The sequence below is a fragment of the Elephantulus edwardii genome, unplaced genomic scaffold (assembly GCF_000299155.1).
Source record: "Elephantulus edwardii isolate Elephantulus edwardi_28Jun2011 unplaced genomic scaffold, EleEdw1.0 scaffold00003, whole genome shotgun sequence".
In the NCBI taxonomy this organism is placed as follows: domain Eukaryota; kingdom Metazoa; phylum Chordata; class Mammalia; order Macroscelidea; family Macroscelididae; genus Elephantulus; species Elephantulus edwardii.
Window position 1 is genome coordinate 660196 of NW_006399753.1, and position 15862 is coordinate 676057.

At 52.6% G+C, this 15862-nt stretch overlaps 1 protein-coding gene across 1 annotated transcript; it reads right to left on the bottom strand.

Moving 5' to 3' along the window:
* Nucleotides 1-12786: 12786 nt before the first annotated feature.
* Nucleotides 12787-14408, bottom strand: FAM203A (family with sequence similarity 203, member A). The gene is made up of 6 exons (XM_006879420.1): nucleotides 13819-14408; nucleotides 13650-13747; nucleotides 13469-13567; nucleotides 13281-13372; nucleotides 13025-13147; nucleotides 12787-12954 (listed from the first exon to the last, which is right to left on the bottom strand). The coding sequence occupies exons 1-6, from the start codon at nucleotides 14406-14408 to the stop codon at nucleotides 12787-12789; spliced, it is 1170 nt and encodes a 389-aa protein (XP_006879482.1).
* Between the last annotated feature and the right edge of the window lie 1454 nt (nucleotides 14409-15862).

Consider the following 15862-nt stretch of genomic DNA (forward strand, 5'->3'; position numbering starts at 1 on the left):
ATGACCAAAGTATGTCAGACGAAGCCTCAGAATCCTTGCCTCCAAGGAGCAGCCCGGTTTAACCCTCTCCAGGATGAATTTGTTTTCCTAGCAGTCCATGGTACCCTCAACACTCTTCTCCAACACCAAAGCTCAAAAGCATCAATTCTCCTTCTATCCTCCCCGGTCATGGTCCAGCTCTCTGACGCATAACAAGTGACTGCAAAGACCATGGCCTGTACCAGACACACCTTAGTCTCCCGAGACACACCACTGCTCTTCAGTACCCTGGAGAGGTCCCTAACAGCAGACTTTCCCATTCACAATACATCTTTTAATTTCATGGATGCTGGTGCCAAGAGTGTTGATTGTGGAGCCAAGCCGACTAAAGCTGTGAACAATCTCAATCTCTTCACCATCCATCCTGATGATGTAGTTCCATAAAATTATTCTGTGTCAGCCAATTCTTTTTGGTACAGTGACTGTCTACTCCTTACATCTTCTTTTAATGCTTCCTAGATCATTCAATATTCTGCCCATAGCATCCTTAAGTATTACAACTTGAGGCTTGAATTTGTTCTTTAGTCTTTTAGTTTAAGAAATAGTGTTAACTTCCGGCTTTCTTCCCTTTGCTTTGGCATCTTGGCACTGCAGTGCAATACTGAGAATCTCTTCCAACATCCATCTCAGTCTTTTCTTCCTCCTTTGTAATGACCTTCTGCATTCTTTGTGGATGATATTCTTGATATCCTCCCGCAGCTCATCTGGTCTTTGTACATCAGCGTTCAAGGCCTCAAACCTCTTCCTAAGATGGTTTTGAAGTTCAGGTGGGATAGACACAAGGACAAATTTTGGTTCCTGTGGATTTAACCTTCTTTAGCTTTAAACTTGCATATGAGTAGTTGATGGTCTGTTCCACAATCAGCACCTGGCCTTGATATTGAGCTTCTCCAATGATTCTTTCCACAGATGTGTGGAAACTATCTGATTCCTGTTCAGACCATCAGGTGAAATCCATGTGCATAGTCTGTGTTTATGTTTCTGATAAAAGGTATTGGCATTGAATAAATCATCTGGTTTACAAAATTCTATCATTCTATCTCCAGCCTCATTTGTCACCAAGTCCATGTTTTCTGATGACTGATCTTTCTTCTCTGTTGCAAACTTTTGCATTCCAGTCACCCAGTATTATTTTTTTCACCCAATATTATTAATGCATCTTTGTTGCATGTCCGATTAATTTCTGACTGCGAAGGTGGGTAGAAATTACCTATTTAATCCTCTTTGGCTCTAGATGCTGGCACTTTTACTTGACTGATAACAGTATTCATCAGATTCCTTATAGGCATATGGATAATATTCTGTTGCTGACAACATTGTATTTCAAGATGGATCCAGAAATTATCTTTTTAACTTTGAAAGTGACCTTGTTTTTCCTTACCTTTTCAACTTTGGTGTAGCAGATCATATGATTGTCTAATTCAGTAAGTCCCATGCCAATCCATCTCATTTCACCAATACCTAGTATGTCAGTATTTATGCAATCCATTTTTTTCTTAATGATTTCCAGTTTTCCTACATTCATGCTTCTCACATTCCACATTCCAACCATAGTATCTGCTTATAACTGTTCCTCCTCATTTGTGTTTCCAAATTTAAGGGTTTGGCCTCAGGTGCCATATCTGCTAATCTGCTCTTTGTGTGCTCTATTGTACATAAGGATTTTTGAAGCCTTGTTATTTAGGAAGTAGATGGCCAATCCTCTTCCCTAGTCTGTCTTAATTTGGATGCTCAGCTTTCAAATAATATCTGACAGACAAGCATTTTAGCAAAAGGAGCAGAAGACAGACACTTCCCCTTTACAGAAGTAATCAATGGATTTAGTATTACCACCCGCTACCCCAGCCCCATGTGTGTCTTGTCCCTTCCCTTTCTTTGCTCCATCAGCATACCCTTGCTCTTCCACCTACACCATCCAGCACCTCCCTCGCCACAGCCAGCTCCTGATAGCTCAGGCCTCAAGTCACACCTGTGATGAAGTGCCTCACACTGTTGCTGGTTTCTCATGACGCTGCCATCTCAAGTTTAGGAGGCTCTATGTCCAAATCCGATGTACCTGCTCTAGGGAAGGTCTGAGGCAGTACTGGACAAAGGTCCTTGTCCCTGATCTTCTGCTCCCGGGCTGTTGTCATGAGACTTAGTGCCTCTGCTCTTCCGTGTGCAGCACACTGTTGTTTCAGTAGGATGATCTCCCAGTTGAAGGTTCTGTCTCCCCTAGACTTGGTATTCTGGTGTTGTTTACCTGGCCCAACGCTAGTTTGGGTTAATGCCACGAACCATAAAAATAGAGATGAGTGAGAGACAACAAAAAGCAGAAGCAGCAGCAAAACCAGGACCAGCAGGAGGCAGCATGATGGGCTTTTGCCCCATGTAACAACAGGGCTAGATGCATTTGGGCTAAGGCTTACTGTTGCAGTGGGGTGCTTCTGGGCATTTACTGGCCTTAAAGAGCTTTCTAACAAACAGGGCAGGGGCTAAGACAAGCCAAAAGGACAAGGGCGACAGAGGGGCCTGCCTAGTGATACAGCTGAGAAGAGGCTGTCCTACCCAAAGATCTGTATTCAGAGCTGTTTATCCTAAATATAACCTGTTACTTTACTTCCCTAATAGTCTCCTACTCACGAGTACTGCCTGAGTTCTTTGTGGCCACCGCAATAAGTTCTTAAACCCAACAGAGATTATAGCTCTCTATGGGCCTGACACTGGCCACTATAGCTCAGGAGAGCCAGACAGCTGAAGAGGGTAATTCAGTCTCCACATCTGTCTGCACACACAAGTGAAGGAAAAGACACAGTTAGGCTAGAGAAGACATAGTACCATAAAACAAAATGTGCTGCCTGGTTGAACAGTAAACCAATTTGCTCTGTATATTCTAAAATAATAATAAAAATTTTTACAAATTTGAAAAAATTCGAGAAAAGATTAAGGTGTAAAAGATAAGACTTGGCATTCTTGCAAGCCTGGTTATAGTTTTGGGTTTGTGGGTTTTTTGGTTGTTTTTTTTTAAATTTTAATGAACATTTACAGAGATTTTGGATTTCTGTTCATTCATTGTTGCATTTTTCTCCCTGCCTACCCCTCCCCCTCAGTTTTCTCCTCTCCTTGAAAAGTAAATGAAAAATTCCTTCGTTGGTGTACAATCCGACCCCCATCCCATACACTTCACTATGCAATCTTCATTCTGGACTCTTGTCATAACCATAATACCCAATCACATACTGCTTTTAAACTGTTCTCTCCCTCATCTGTTTCAATGCAGTATACATAATTTATCCAATTTTTATCAGTCTCCACCCAACCCTGATGTCAGTCTCATTCTACAACAGTGACACTATGCAATATTTGTCCTTTTGTGACTGAAATATTTCACTCAGCGTAATGTCCTCTAGGGTCACCCATTTTGAATAACATTGTATGAGTTCCTTGTTTTTCAATGCAGCATAGTATTCCATTGTGTAAATAGACCAGAGCTTCTCTATCCATTCGCTTGTTGATGGGCACTTAGGTTATTTCCAACTCTTTGCTATTATGAACAAAGCTTCAATAAACATGGTGTGCATAGATCTGCGTTGGGGGCAGTTATGGTTTCTTTAGGGTATATTCCCAGTAGAGGAATTGCTGGGTCAAATGGTATTTCTATTTGCAACTTTTTGAGAAAGCGCCATACAGCCTTCCATAGTGGTTATAGTTTTTTAAAGCAGCAGAAGCAGCAGGTGGGGAAATACTACCAAGGAAGGAGAAAGGAGCCTCTGGGCACATGGAAGCTGTTTGTGCAACTGACCTCCTCCTGTCCTAGTGTCCACTTGCAAATCAACAATCATCAGAGGACAGATGAGGACAGCTCAGTCCATGGGTACGTTGCTCACCTCAAGCCTAGACGACTGCTTTGCAGGAGACAGTGGTGTAAGGACAAGGACATTCCCCATCTCCTCCAGAAACACTACACAGAACAGACCGTGAGAGCCCACATAAAGCCCTTACAGACCCCACAGACGACCTGAGCAACCAACACACTATAAACTTGAAGCTGGCTAGCAGCTAGCTAGTTAATAGTGGGTGAGACTGACCAGCTGGCCCATCCATCATTACTGTGACACAGCTTAGCACAGCACGAGACTCCCAGGAGGAAAAGCAGAAGCTGGCACTGGATAGGGATGGCTGCAGATGTTCAGTAAGGGCAGATATGGCTTCCTGTCTTCCCTCTGCACCCAACATTCACCAACCACAGCTCCTGAAGGCCACCAGGTGCCATCCTGAGCCTGATGGCTCTCCCCACCTTCCAAGAGAACACACCAGCCTAGCATGCCACACTACCATGAAAACAGGGCATATACTACTAGGAGTGCTCAGGTGCCACACAAACATGACCAAGTGTGCTCAGATGTTCCCCAATGCTAACAGGTGTGATCAGGTGCCTGTCCGCTACTCTACCAAGCGTGGTCAGGTATGCCTTCAACACACTAAAGAAGTGTGCTTTGTTGTTGTTGTTATGTGCTGTCGAGTCGCTTGCAACTCATAGCAACCCTATGGGCAGGAGGGAGTCAGCTGCAAAGTCGGCTTCCATGTGGCCAGAGGCTCTATTTTCTCTCCTTAGTAGTATTCACCCATCTGCTGTTTCTGCAGTAAGCTGTAGCAGATTCCCAAGGATGCTGAGTCTTCTCTTTCTTTTTTTAAGTCTCACAAAAACAAACGTAATTTTGCAAAATGAAACTGGCAAGAATGACATGAAATTAACATAATTAACAAGAAACCAGAATAATCATTACATAAATTAACCCATTTATTACAGGCTAGAGATGCTTCCAATGAAGAGAGCTGCTCCTGGCCTTCCCGGTCCTTCAGTCTTCTGACGGCAACCTTCACTGTGAGCAGAGGTGGGTCCAGACAACACCAGCTGCTGTCTTCACTCAGGAACCATAGCTCAGAGCCCAACAGCTCGTCTCTTCATTTTGGTTTTACTGTAGAAAGAGCAAGTGTACTTGGCACGCTGGCTGATTCCCATTTTCTTCACTACTTTCTTGAGGCAGGCATGATAACTGGTCCTGTATTTACTGATAATCCTGACTTTGTTGGTGCATTTAGCCATTTTGCCACAAACCAGCACCAAAACCAGAGAGCCAAGTCTTCTCTTTTACATCCTTATCGTTTTTCTAATTTTATCCTATTTGTAAAATATTTTTATTATGATGATTTTAGTGAAAGTTAGGGTTACAGAGCTAATTAGTTTTCCATTCAACCAGGCATACACACTTTGTTTTATGATAGCATGTCTTCTCTAACGTAACTGTGTCTCTTGGCTTTTGAGAGGTTTCTTAATGCTGACTCCCTATTAGGATCACAGTAAACTTGTAAGTCATCTGACAGAAGTCAGAACCCCAGTGGCTGTGAGAAGTCCAGGTATCCTTGCTTCAAAAAAGCTTCAGGTGAAAGTCTCCAGTGCCGTCAGAGCTGAGAAGCCGTCCTCCAGCAATCACAGTGGGTCACCCAGCGGTTGTCTCAAGGTGGAGCTGTCCACGCAGGTGTGCCCACAGGAAGTGCCCCACACAACTTCACCAGAGGAGTCCCAGCTTGAACCTGCCTTACAAAGTGTTGGAGAAAACAGCTTTGCAACCTCCACCCTGCCTGGCTGCATTTCTGGGTACATCTGAACCCCTGCAGGCTCAAAGAAGGTCAAGTAAGTGCCCCTATGCACTGGCCAGCACTCCACGGACCCACAAGCCTGTCCCACTACGACCGAGCTGCTGGAGCAGACAGCGATGAGCCTTTGCACCTCTGGTTCAGTGTCAGCAGGCTCTCACTAGACCCGTGGACACGAGGGGTCACTCTGACACTCCAGAAAACAGTGAGATGGAGCTCCGGAGGTCGATGTCACGGTGGCAGACGCAGTCAGGCAGTCAGGGCCGGGGGTTCTGACTCCATGAGAAGCTGGAGCCCCCACGCCGCCCCAGGAGGCGGCAGGGCCGCCGGGTCCACGCGCAAGGCCATCTGTCCACGCGCAGGGCCGTCGGCCCCTGCTGGCCCCTCGGCCCTCACAGCCAGGGACACTGACCCGCTGGCCGGCGCCCCGCACCCCCGCTGCACTGCGGGCTCACGCACCACGGGCCGGGCGATCGCCGTCCACCTGTAAGACCCCAGCCGGAGCCCGGGGTCACCTGGACGGCCACTGCGCTGCATGCAGGGGTCCAGGACGCGGAGCCCACAGGAAGCCCTCGCCCCCCAGAGAGGGGACGGAGGGAGGTGCGGACCCCCGCCCCACCGAGAGTGCCAGCCACGCAGACCGGGACTCGGGGCCAGCGCCGGAGGAAAGGGCGCTCTTCCGGGTTGGGAAGTGGGAAGCTGGACACCTGAGCCGGTGAAGGCGGCCTCAGTGCGACCCCAGGTCCCTGTTCGCGCTTGGCCGCTGACCTTGAGAACCCCGACTCGCCTCCCTAGCCACCCTCCCGGCCGGGAAGGCAGCCCGGACTCCCTGCTCGGCCCCCCCGCCCCGAGAGAGCTCCGCGCCTTCGCCCCGGGCCCGCCTGCCGTTTACCTCACGAGCTGCAGCCGCCGCCGCCCGGGCGCCGCCCTCCCGCCTCCGCGGCCCGGAGTGGGTGGAGCCGTGCCGCTCGTCCACGCCCCGCTCCGCCTCCCCAGCCAACCACAGCCCAAGCTGTGCGGCGCGGCCCCGCCCCCGGGCTCCTGCGCTCATTGGCCCACGAGCGACAGAAACGCGCATGCGCCCTCGCGGTCGCTTCTCTCGTGACCAACTCCCTTGACTGTTGCGCTAGATCGCGGTGACTCAGGCACCGCAGACCCACGTAAGAGCGGTCAGGCCACGTAAGAGCGGTCAGGCCACGTAAGAGCGGTCAGGCCACGTAAGAGCGGTCAGGCCACGTAAGAGCGGTCAGGCACTGCACTGTGCAGATGCCGCCGCCATCCTCCCTAGAGGAACCACACCTGGGCACCTAGGGAGCTCAGCTCTGAGAGAACACAGACCCGCATCCGCCCCAGAAACACCGGGGATGTGCTGGGACACATCCAGAAATACCTGAGGGCACAACCATGCCCTCTCCTTACACGTAAGCACGTGCACAGAGTACCCAACTAAAACTCCACATGTCCTTCAACACACAGAACTCAAGCATACCCCTGAAAACGCTGACATTCTCAGATGCCTACTCGCGTGTGCATGCAGTGCAGACACACCCAGACATCCACACGCGTGTACATACCATGTAGACACACATACGCGTGCAACCAGTGAGGACACACCCACGGACACCCACACACGTGCACATACAATGCAGACACACCTACACGTACACGTGTGTAAATTCAGTACAGACATAACCACAAACAGCCACACATGTGCACCCAGAGTGAACACAGACACCTACACATGTGCAAATACAGTGCAGACAACCACAAACAAACATTTATAAATACAGGGCAGACACACCCACGGACACCCAAACAAGTGCGCAGACAGTGCAGATACATACACTTGCAAATTACCCATCCACATACAATGCAGATACACACGTGCACATAGTGTGCAAAGACATCGTCACCCACACATATGTGTGCAGAGTGATGAAACTTTGTCTCATATATTTTGGATGTGTTGTTAGGAGGAACCAGCTCTTAGAAAAGGACACCAAACTAGGAAAGGTGGAGGAGCAGAAAGAAACTTTTTTTTCCTTGTTGTGTGCCCTGGAATTGGACACAACTGACACAGGAGGAGATTGCCCCCCTTCTCCATCAGAGCATCTGGTGGATTCAAACAATGCACTTTGGGGATGTCAGTGCAACTTCTTGCCACTATGTCACCAGAGCTCCCTTAGAAAGAAAGACTCCTAATGAAATTGACATAGTAACTGCAACAATGGGTTCAAGCATACCAGAGATGGTGAGGACAGCCAGGATAGAGCTGGGCTCAGATCTGTCGTTCATGGGTCACTACGAGTTGTAGTGTACCTGAGGATGGCGCAAGCAAAGCAGAAGAGGCCTCTGAATGGAGGGGCTGGGCTAGAAAAACAGGCATGAAAAGCACATGGAGGCCAACAGGGCCCTGTTGGGTCCTTGGGTACCACCCCTACAGCGATGCAATGCGCAAGACCATGCACCATGTCTGTTGGGGAGAACAGGGGTCCCATAGGTCTGCCAGGCACAAACCTGATCAAACTAGAAAGGTCACTGCAGGGTTTGACCAAGAGCATGCCTCAGATAAGCAAGGGACTATCATTTACAAGCCTTGCACCCAAGAAGGTGCTTCCAGTCCACCATGTCAGTCTAGTGCAGAGGGTACAGCCACCTCCCTCATCTACTGACATTCACAGAAACTCTCAGAGTGTTTGGCTCTTGGAGGACAACTCAGAAAGCCACATCCAACAAGAGGTTCCTGCCCTACAGGCCCATGGTCCATATGCCTTCTGACTCAGAGCAGAGAGACAGTGGGGTCAGACTTTGCCTTCACTGGGCCTTGCTTTTGTCATGTGTACATTAGGCATCCAGTGGTGTTTGGATGTAAGATATTGGTAAGAGTGGCTGGCACTGGCAGGAGATCAGGGTGAGCACAGCCTGCAGGAAGCAGGGCTGGTCTGAGTCCTCTGCTCAGAAAGGTGCCTATGTCCAGCAGGCACTCAGTAAGTGCTGCTGGGATGTTACCCAGCAGCCTCGCAGCCTCCCAGCCTCCCAGTGGTGAGGCTGTCTTCACAGGGGCTGCTGCCCCTTTCTGTCCTTCAAGCTGGGAGTCTTAAGACAAAGCCCTCCCATGTTCTTCCCTCCCTTTCTAGATTCCTCAAACATTTTCTGTGGCCAGTCACTGAGGATTTACGGGGGCCTTGGCCCTTGAAGTGGGTGCCCACCCCACAGAGGGCCAGGAGTCCAGCCCAGGATCATCAGGGCATGTCCCATCTTGAGGGCACAAGAGCAGCTTTAGAACCTGTTCTAGAACTCATACCTGCTTCTAAGCCACAATCCTCTCACCGTCCATGGGTTGGATTTCTCCCTTCTTGCCCTCATTCCCGGTCAGTCCCTGCCCCAGCTTCAGAAGCATCCAGGACCTTGGCTGTTGCTTTGGACTAGGTCTCACCTGCCCCCTGTCACCCACTGCCCTTCTGGAACAAGAGAGGGCTCAGCTGTACCTTTGTTCACCCCCGGCTGAGCTGGACCTCCATGCCCCACCCAAGGGTCCCTGGCCCCCATGAAGGGCAACAGCACATACAGAACAGCGAGACTTCATGGAGTAGGAATGCTCCAGACAAGGGTTACCTGCTCTCCTCCAAGAAGACCGGCTGTGGAGAATTCTCCAGGTCTCCCTGGTCAATTCTACATCTGAGTGGATGCAGCACAACCCCAAGCTGTCCTCCAATCTTTGGGGCAAACACCACAGCACAGTGGAGCCATCTGCTTGGCTGTGAATGCCACAGAGCAGAACCAGCATCCACAGCCACACCTGGGACCGGTGTGAATCAGGCCAGCTCCCAAACATGCCCATGCACCTCCAATGCGCCCTCAACCTTTCCTGTCCCCTCCTTTATGTGGGGATGACGGCCTGGCCCCACCAGTCCTACAGGCCATCCCTAGTTCTTGCTTGAGGGGAAAGGCAGGGTCCACCGGCCACCACTTGGACAAGCTCAGCAGCATAAAACACAGGGGTCCTCCCTTCCTGCCTCAAGGGATCATGGTCAGCACACAGTGGTCGCCTCTTACTGCAGGTGGCCTTCAAGATTGTCTCCATGGCTGAGTCGCCAGAGAAGTTCCCCCAAAAGTTCCTGCCCCGTGAGATCATCTTCCTCAATGCCACTTAGAAGCACCTAAACATAGTAGGCAGACCCCACCTCCCCAACCTGCAGCCTACCTGGGACCACACTTGTTCCCTTAGGCTGGGCTGACCCTGTCAGGAGGTCATGGTCCGGCAGGTGCAACTATTCGAGGCCTGTCAGAGCCACCAGGGTTCCTACTTGGTGCTGGAACTGGCCACACACATCAATGTTGCCTCAGACTTTGGCTCTCACCTGGAACTGGACGAGGACAGGGACTCAATCTGCCACAGCACACTGCCAGAGCGGGGGATGGGAGGGACACACACTGCCCAGAGCGCATGCACACTGCCATGGGGGTAGGGACGCACACTGCCACCGTGGGGGAACACACTGTGGGGTGGAGTAACTGCCACAGCGCGGATGCACACTGCTGGGGTGACACACACACGCTGTCACAGTGCAGAGGCACACTAGGGGGAACACACGCACACTGCCATGACGCGGATACACACTGCTGGGGTGACACACACACGCTGTCACAGTGCAGAGGCACACTAGGGGGAACACACGCACACTGCCATGACGCGGATACACACTGCTGGGGTGGGGGTGGGACGCATGCTGCCACAATGGGACACACTGCCATGGGGGGGGCACATTGCTGGGGTGGGAGTGTGTGGGGGGGTGACACATGCTGCCCCAGCAGAGATGCATAAGGGAGGAAGCACGCTGCCACAATGTGGACGTCCTGAAGCCACGCTGGCCATCCTACCTGCTCATTCAAGTGGAAAGACCACAACACACCAGTGTCTCTCTCCCTGAGGGTCCTAAAGCCCTGCCTCTATGCCACCCTAAAATCCCTCCCCAGCGCCTTCCACAAAGGGCCCTAAAGTCCCACCTGCACTCACAGAGGGACCTTACGTGTGACAACATCTTACTGGAAGGCCAAGTCCTTCTAAAGCTGACAGCTGAGCGGGTACCCTCTGCCTCTTCTGCAGGAAGCCTGGACCTTTTCACGCCACCAACTCCTAGCTCAATGTGGCCAGGTCCCCATCTTCAACCCTAAATAGACCTAGTGTTCACCTCCAGTCTAACTGTCCTCATCAGTCCAACCCACTGCTGTGTGGAGCATTTCATGCCAGCCAGCAACCTTCTTGCTGTCACCCCACATCTCCATCCCCATACCTATCAGCCCCATCTTTCTGGACTACTCCCCCTCTCTCCCCTGCTCCCAGACTTGAGCTTTGCCAGCCGCTCTGGCCTCAGGGAACACTACTCGACGGCCTATTCAGCCCAAGATCCTCACGAGTAAATACATCAGGGAACAGGCTGACCTATGGAGCCTGTGAGTATGGCCGCAGGGCACACGCCACCACCACCATTGCCAGGGAGGGAGAGGGGTGCCCCCTGAGGAGCCTGTGCCCACCAGAAGCATCCTCCACGCCATGATGTCTGGGAAGCTACCCTTGAAGGAGTTCCAGTCACACCTAAAGACAGGATGACCCTGTCTTCCAACCTGGCTTGTCCGAAGGTGAGAAGCCAGCTGCTCCCCAACCCTGACCTGTTGTAGGAGCAGCAAGGGGGTGGGCTTGAATGTTCAGCCCCCTAAACTCAACGTCAAACTCCACTGTTAGTTGCCCATCTTTCTGCCTGGTATCCCCACTGGGACTAGAAGACAACCCATAGACCACCTCAAAACTGCTGGAGGCAACAGGTGCACATGGATGTAGTGGCTGGGCACACCCATACCCTTGCCCACATATGGCCAAGACTTGATCAGTGGCCTGCTTCAGCTGTGCCAGCCTCATGCCTGGACCTGCAGCAGGGGACTACACACTGCTGGATGCTGCCCAACACTCATGTGCTCTTCTAGAATCTGCAGGGTGCTCCATCAGGTGCAAGGACCAGGAGAGTGAATGGGCACCCTGCAAGACCTACTGTGGAGAAGTCTACTGTAGAGAAGTCCACAGAATTGCCAATTCCTGGTCGCCAGGGGTAAGGAGTCCCCGGATCGATCCTGTAGCTGCAGCACCTCCAGTCTGAGTGCTACACACACACTAGCATCCAGCCAGGCATCTGCCTCTGAGGTGTCCGGGGCAACAATGCCCAAGAGCGGCAGTCTCTACCAGACTGGAGTTTCATAGTTCCGATAGTGTCTCCAGACAGCTACTGTCCTTATACTGTCTGCCATTCCCAGAGGACAGAAGCACCAGTAGTTGAGAAACAAAATAAAGCTTTTATTCTACGAGAGTCCAAGTTTGGGGCCCCAAGGAATCTTCTTCTGTCTCACGGAACCCCGATGAGCCAAGAGCACAGAGCTTCAACAGGGCCACTGCACTGAGGGGGCTGCCAGGTACTAGTGTCTCATTCAGCTAAGTCTTAAACATTCAGAAGGCCCATTCCTGGAAAACCAAATACGAGCAAAAACAAAACTATAGACTGGCACTATGGTATGGGAGTGGCATGCATGTGGGCCTGGCAGTGAGACCCAGAAGGCAGCAGTGTGGTGGTCACAAAAGAAAAGAGCAGCAGCAGGGCTGGGCCAACAGAGAGCTGGAGCCAGTACGGATGGCGCACAGCTGGGATCAGAATCCAGGCAGGGCTGGAAAGTCTACCTGGAAGCTGAGTGTCAAACAAGCAGGGCTGGAGAAGGCCCAGGATGGACGTGGGGCCAGGCTGACAGCAGGATGGGGAATGGCTGTGCCCTGGCCCTTTGCACTCTGAAGGTGCCCCTGTTCCCTCAGGGTTTACACTATTTTTCTGTCCAAGAGCTCCACTGGTTGCCCCCTGCTACCTTCATCCCATGAGTAGTAGGCAGCTGAATCCCAACTCCTCCTCTGGTTGTTTTCACAGGCCACAAGACAGCGCTTACTGCCACTGGCCCTGGAGCGGAAAGGTCTGAGCAGAGGACCTGAGTCTAAAGGTAGTCTGTCTCTTACAGGACAATCACCAGGCCAGCGGTCCCAAGGCTCGTAGGAAAGTGATAGTGGTCCTGCAGGGCTCAGAGGGGCGCAGGTTCCTCCTCACGCTGCTGTGGCCCCTGCCGTTCCTGCTCGCAGCACTCCTGCTCCTGGAGGTCCAGCTTCTGCAGCTGCCTCTCCACATCCTCAGGCACCTGTACCTCCAGTAGGTTCTCCATGCCTTCCTCCGGCTCATCTCCAATGAGTACCTGTGGCGGATGAGACAGGTGAGCAGCTGGCCAGTGTGGGCACAGCACCTCCCTCCAGGACAGCACCCACCTGGATGAGCTTCTCACAGGTCACCCTGACAGCAGGCTCAGGCTCCCAGCTATGTAGCTCTCGAAGGATCAGGTAGGCTCCCTGGTCCCTGACCTGCTGCCGACCTGGTGCTGTGGCTGTCAGCTAGGAAGGGGTAGAGGTGGCTCAGAGATCAGAGCTTGCTTTGTGTGTGTGTGTTTTGACATATTTACAGGACGTGTGTGTGTTTGTGTGTGTGTGTGTGTTTTGACATATTTACAGCAGGACCTCAGCTCACCAGCATTATGGCCTCAAGGAGCATCTTGCGGATGTCCGCGTCTGGCTCCCTCTGTTTGTCCGGAGACAAGTACTGAAGGTCCGCAGGCAGCCCTAGGGGCAAGTGTGAAAGGCACTGGGTTCCAGGCTGGAAGGACGAGGAACCCAAGTCTGGTCACCCCACTCCTTAGGCTTTATCAAACTACTCACGCTCCATCTCCTCTTCTGAAAATTCCTCCGGCCCCGCCAGGGGCAGCAGCAAGAATGGGAGAATGTCCACCTTAGGACCTAGCAACCACTCGTGGTGTCCTAAGTGGAAAGAAGGGAGGGGTGGCTTTGAGATTGAAGGAGTCCAATCCCCACCCCCGGCAACGCCCCCAGCACCACTCACGGTGCTCGAAGCAGCAGTTCCGTAGCGTCCCCACCACTCCGCCCCGGCGCACGGAGTCGGGAAACTGGGTAAGAGGCAGGAGCCGCTGGATCACGCACCTGTAGAGAGGAGAAGATCAGTGCCGGCGGACGCACTTCCGACCCCCCCAAAGGGCTGCCTCAAGTTTTACCTGTCGGGGTCCAGCAGGAAGGCTCTCACTGTTGGCCGTTGGGTGAGGTTGGAGAGCAGTGGCCCCAGGTAATGGAGCGGTGCATGAGCATTGTAGGACGGTGTGCACAGCGCGTGCACCAGGCGCTCCAAAATCGGCTCCGCGGCCTCTAGCGCCGTCTTCACAGCGGCACATGGAACAGGCTCGCGGCTGAGGTTGGCAAGGGCAGCGGCCGCCTCTTCGGCCCAGGGCCACTGTGGGTCCAACGCGCAGCCCAGCAAGCGGGCAGGCAATGCGGGATAAGCCGCCAGCAGCGGCTCATGTAGGCCTGGGTCGGCAGCCAGGTTCACCAGTGCGCGGGCGGCCTCGCAGGCCGGGGCCGGGGCCGGAGCCACTGCCAGTTCAGCCACCGCCCGCAGCAGCGCCTCCTGCCCCGCTAGCAGCGCTCGGCCCGCCTCGGAGCCGGTCAGTCCCAGTATGTGCTCGGTCGCCGCTGCCTGCAAGTCGGCCCGAACCCCCGACGCCAAGAAAGGCAGCAGTTCGGCCGCCTCCACCTCGGCGCTGTCCTGCGCTCCCCGCAGCCCGCCAGTGCCCGCCAGCGCCGTTTCCATGGCGCCGACCCTGGATCACCCGGCCGTGAGCGCCACCGCCGCCGCTCCCGGGCGGCCGCCACGTGGCCCACGACCCCGCCCACCAAGGAAGCGAGTCCCTCAGCGACCAATCCAAGGCGGAGAGGTGTGCGCACGGGGCGGGGCCGGCGGGGCAGGGCCCGGGGCATTGTGGGACGCTTGGCCTGGAGGAAGCCCTGGACCGGGGATCGCGGCTCTGTTGATCTCTGGTTTTCCTGGTCTAGCTTGTGAAGCGCTGTTGGGCGTCTACCCCCCAGCTCCCGCCCAGGCCTGCCATAGGGAGGCATGGCACATCCAATCCGTGGATGTGGCCTGAGGGTCCTCCTGGAAAGAACGGCTTTCCCTGTCTTCTAGGCTGCTGCAGTTACCGGGGAAGGTAGAGTGTGAAGCAGCAGCCTCGGGCATCTAGGAACAGGTGGTTTGGGTGATTGTCAGGACTTCTTGAGTTGCAAGAAGTTAACCATTAATGCCTCGCATAACCGTCATCTGGAGGACATCTGACTTCGGGAATTGCTGGATCCAGGAGCTCTCTCAAGATCTGAGCTCTCTACATTATAGCTTTCTCCCCTTCTCGGCCCTGCTGCTCTGTGGTTCTGTGTCACTTTCGCGGGGTGCCAGTGGATTTTCTCACCTAGCTGGGAGATAAGTTTACTGGAACCTCACATTCCAGCAGAAGATAGTTTCTGCTTCCCAACATTAGGAGATCTGTCCCAGAACAGATTCCACTCAGTTCTTTCAGCTCCCCACTGGGTCAGTCAGTCACAGTGGTTGGAGCAGCTACCCTCAGGAGAGAAGAAAGGAAGAGTCACCTTCCATTTTCCGTGTGCTTGACTGGTTTCTCAGGACACAAAGGACAAGACAGCAGGGTCTCCGAGCCTTCCGTGGGCATATCACGGTCTTTCCAGCCTATGGGCCTTTGCATGGGCCTTTGTGGTCCCATCTGCCTTCCTTCAGTGTACACAGGGCTGGAGACTTATGTCAGAGAGAGCTTCCTGGGCAATTGGTCTAAAATGGAGATAAGCCCCTCCCTCACCATGACAACTCAGTTGTGTCCTCCTTCAAGCGGTCCCAGCTCTTTGAAAGAATTGTCTTTGTGACCAAATTGACAACAGCAATTCCAATATGTGAAAAGCTTGGGAAAGGGACACTCAGTGTGTGTCAGTGATGATGAAATAGTTTGGAAAATGTTGTCAAGAATGGTGGTACAGCCTATGGTACATGATCAATGTCACTGAGTTGTACACATAGAAACTGCTAAAATGTCTTCTATTTTTTTAATATCTCTGGAGACTAAAGTGCATCTGATACAGGCCATGGTCTTTGCAATCACTTGTTATGCATCAGAGAGTTGGACAATGACTAGGGAGGATAAAAGGAGAGTTGATGCCTTTGAGCTGTGGTGCTGGAGAAGAGTATTGAATGTACCATGGACTGCC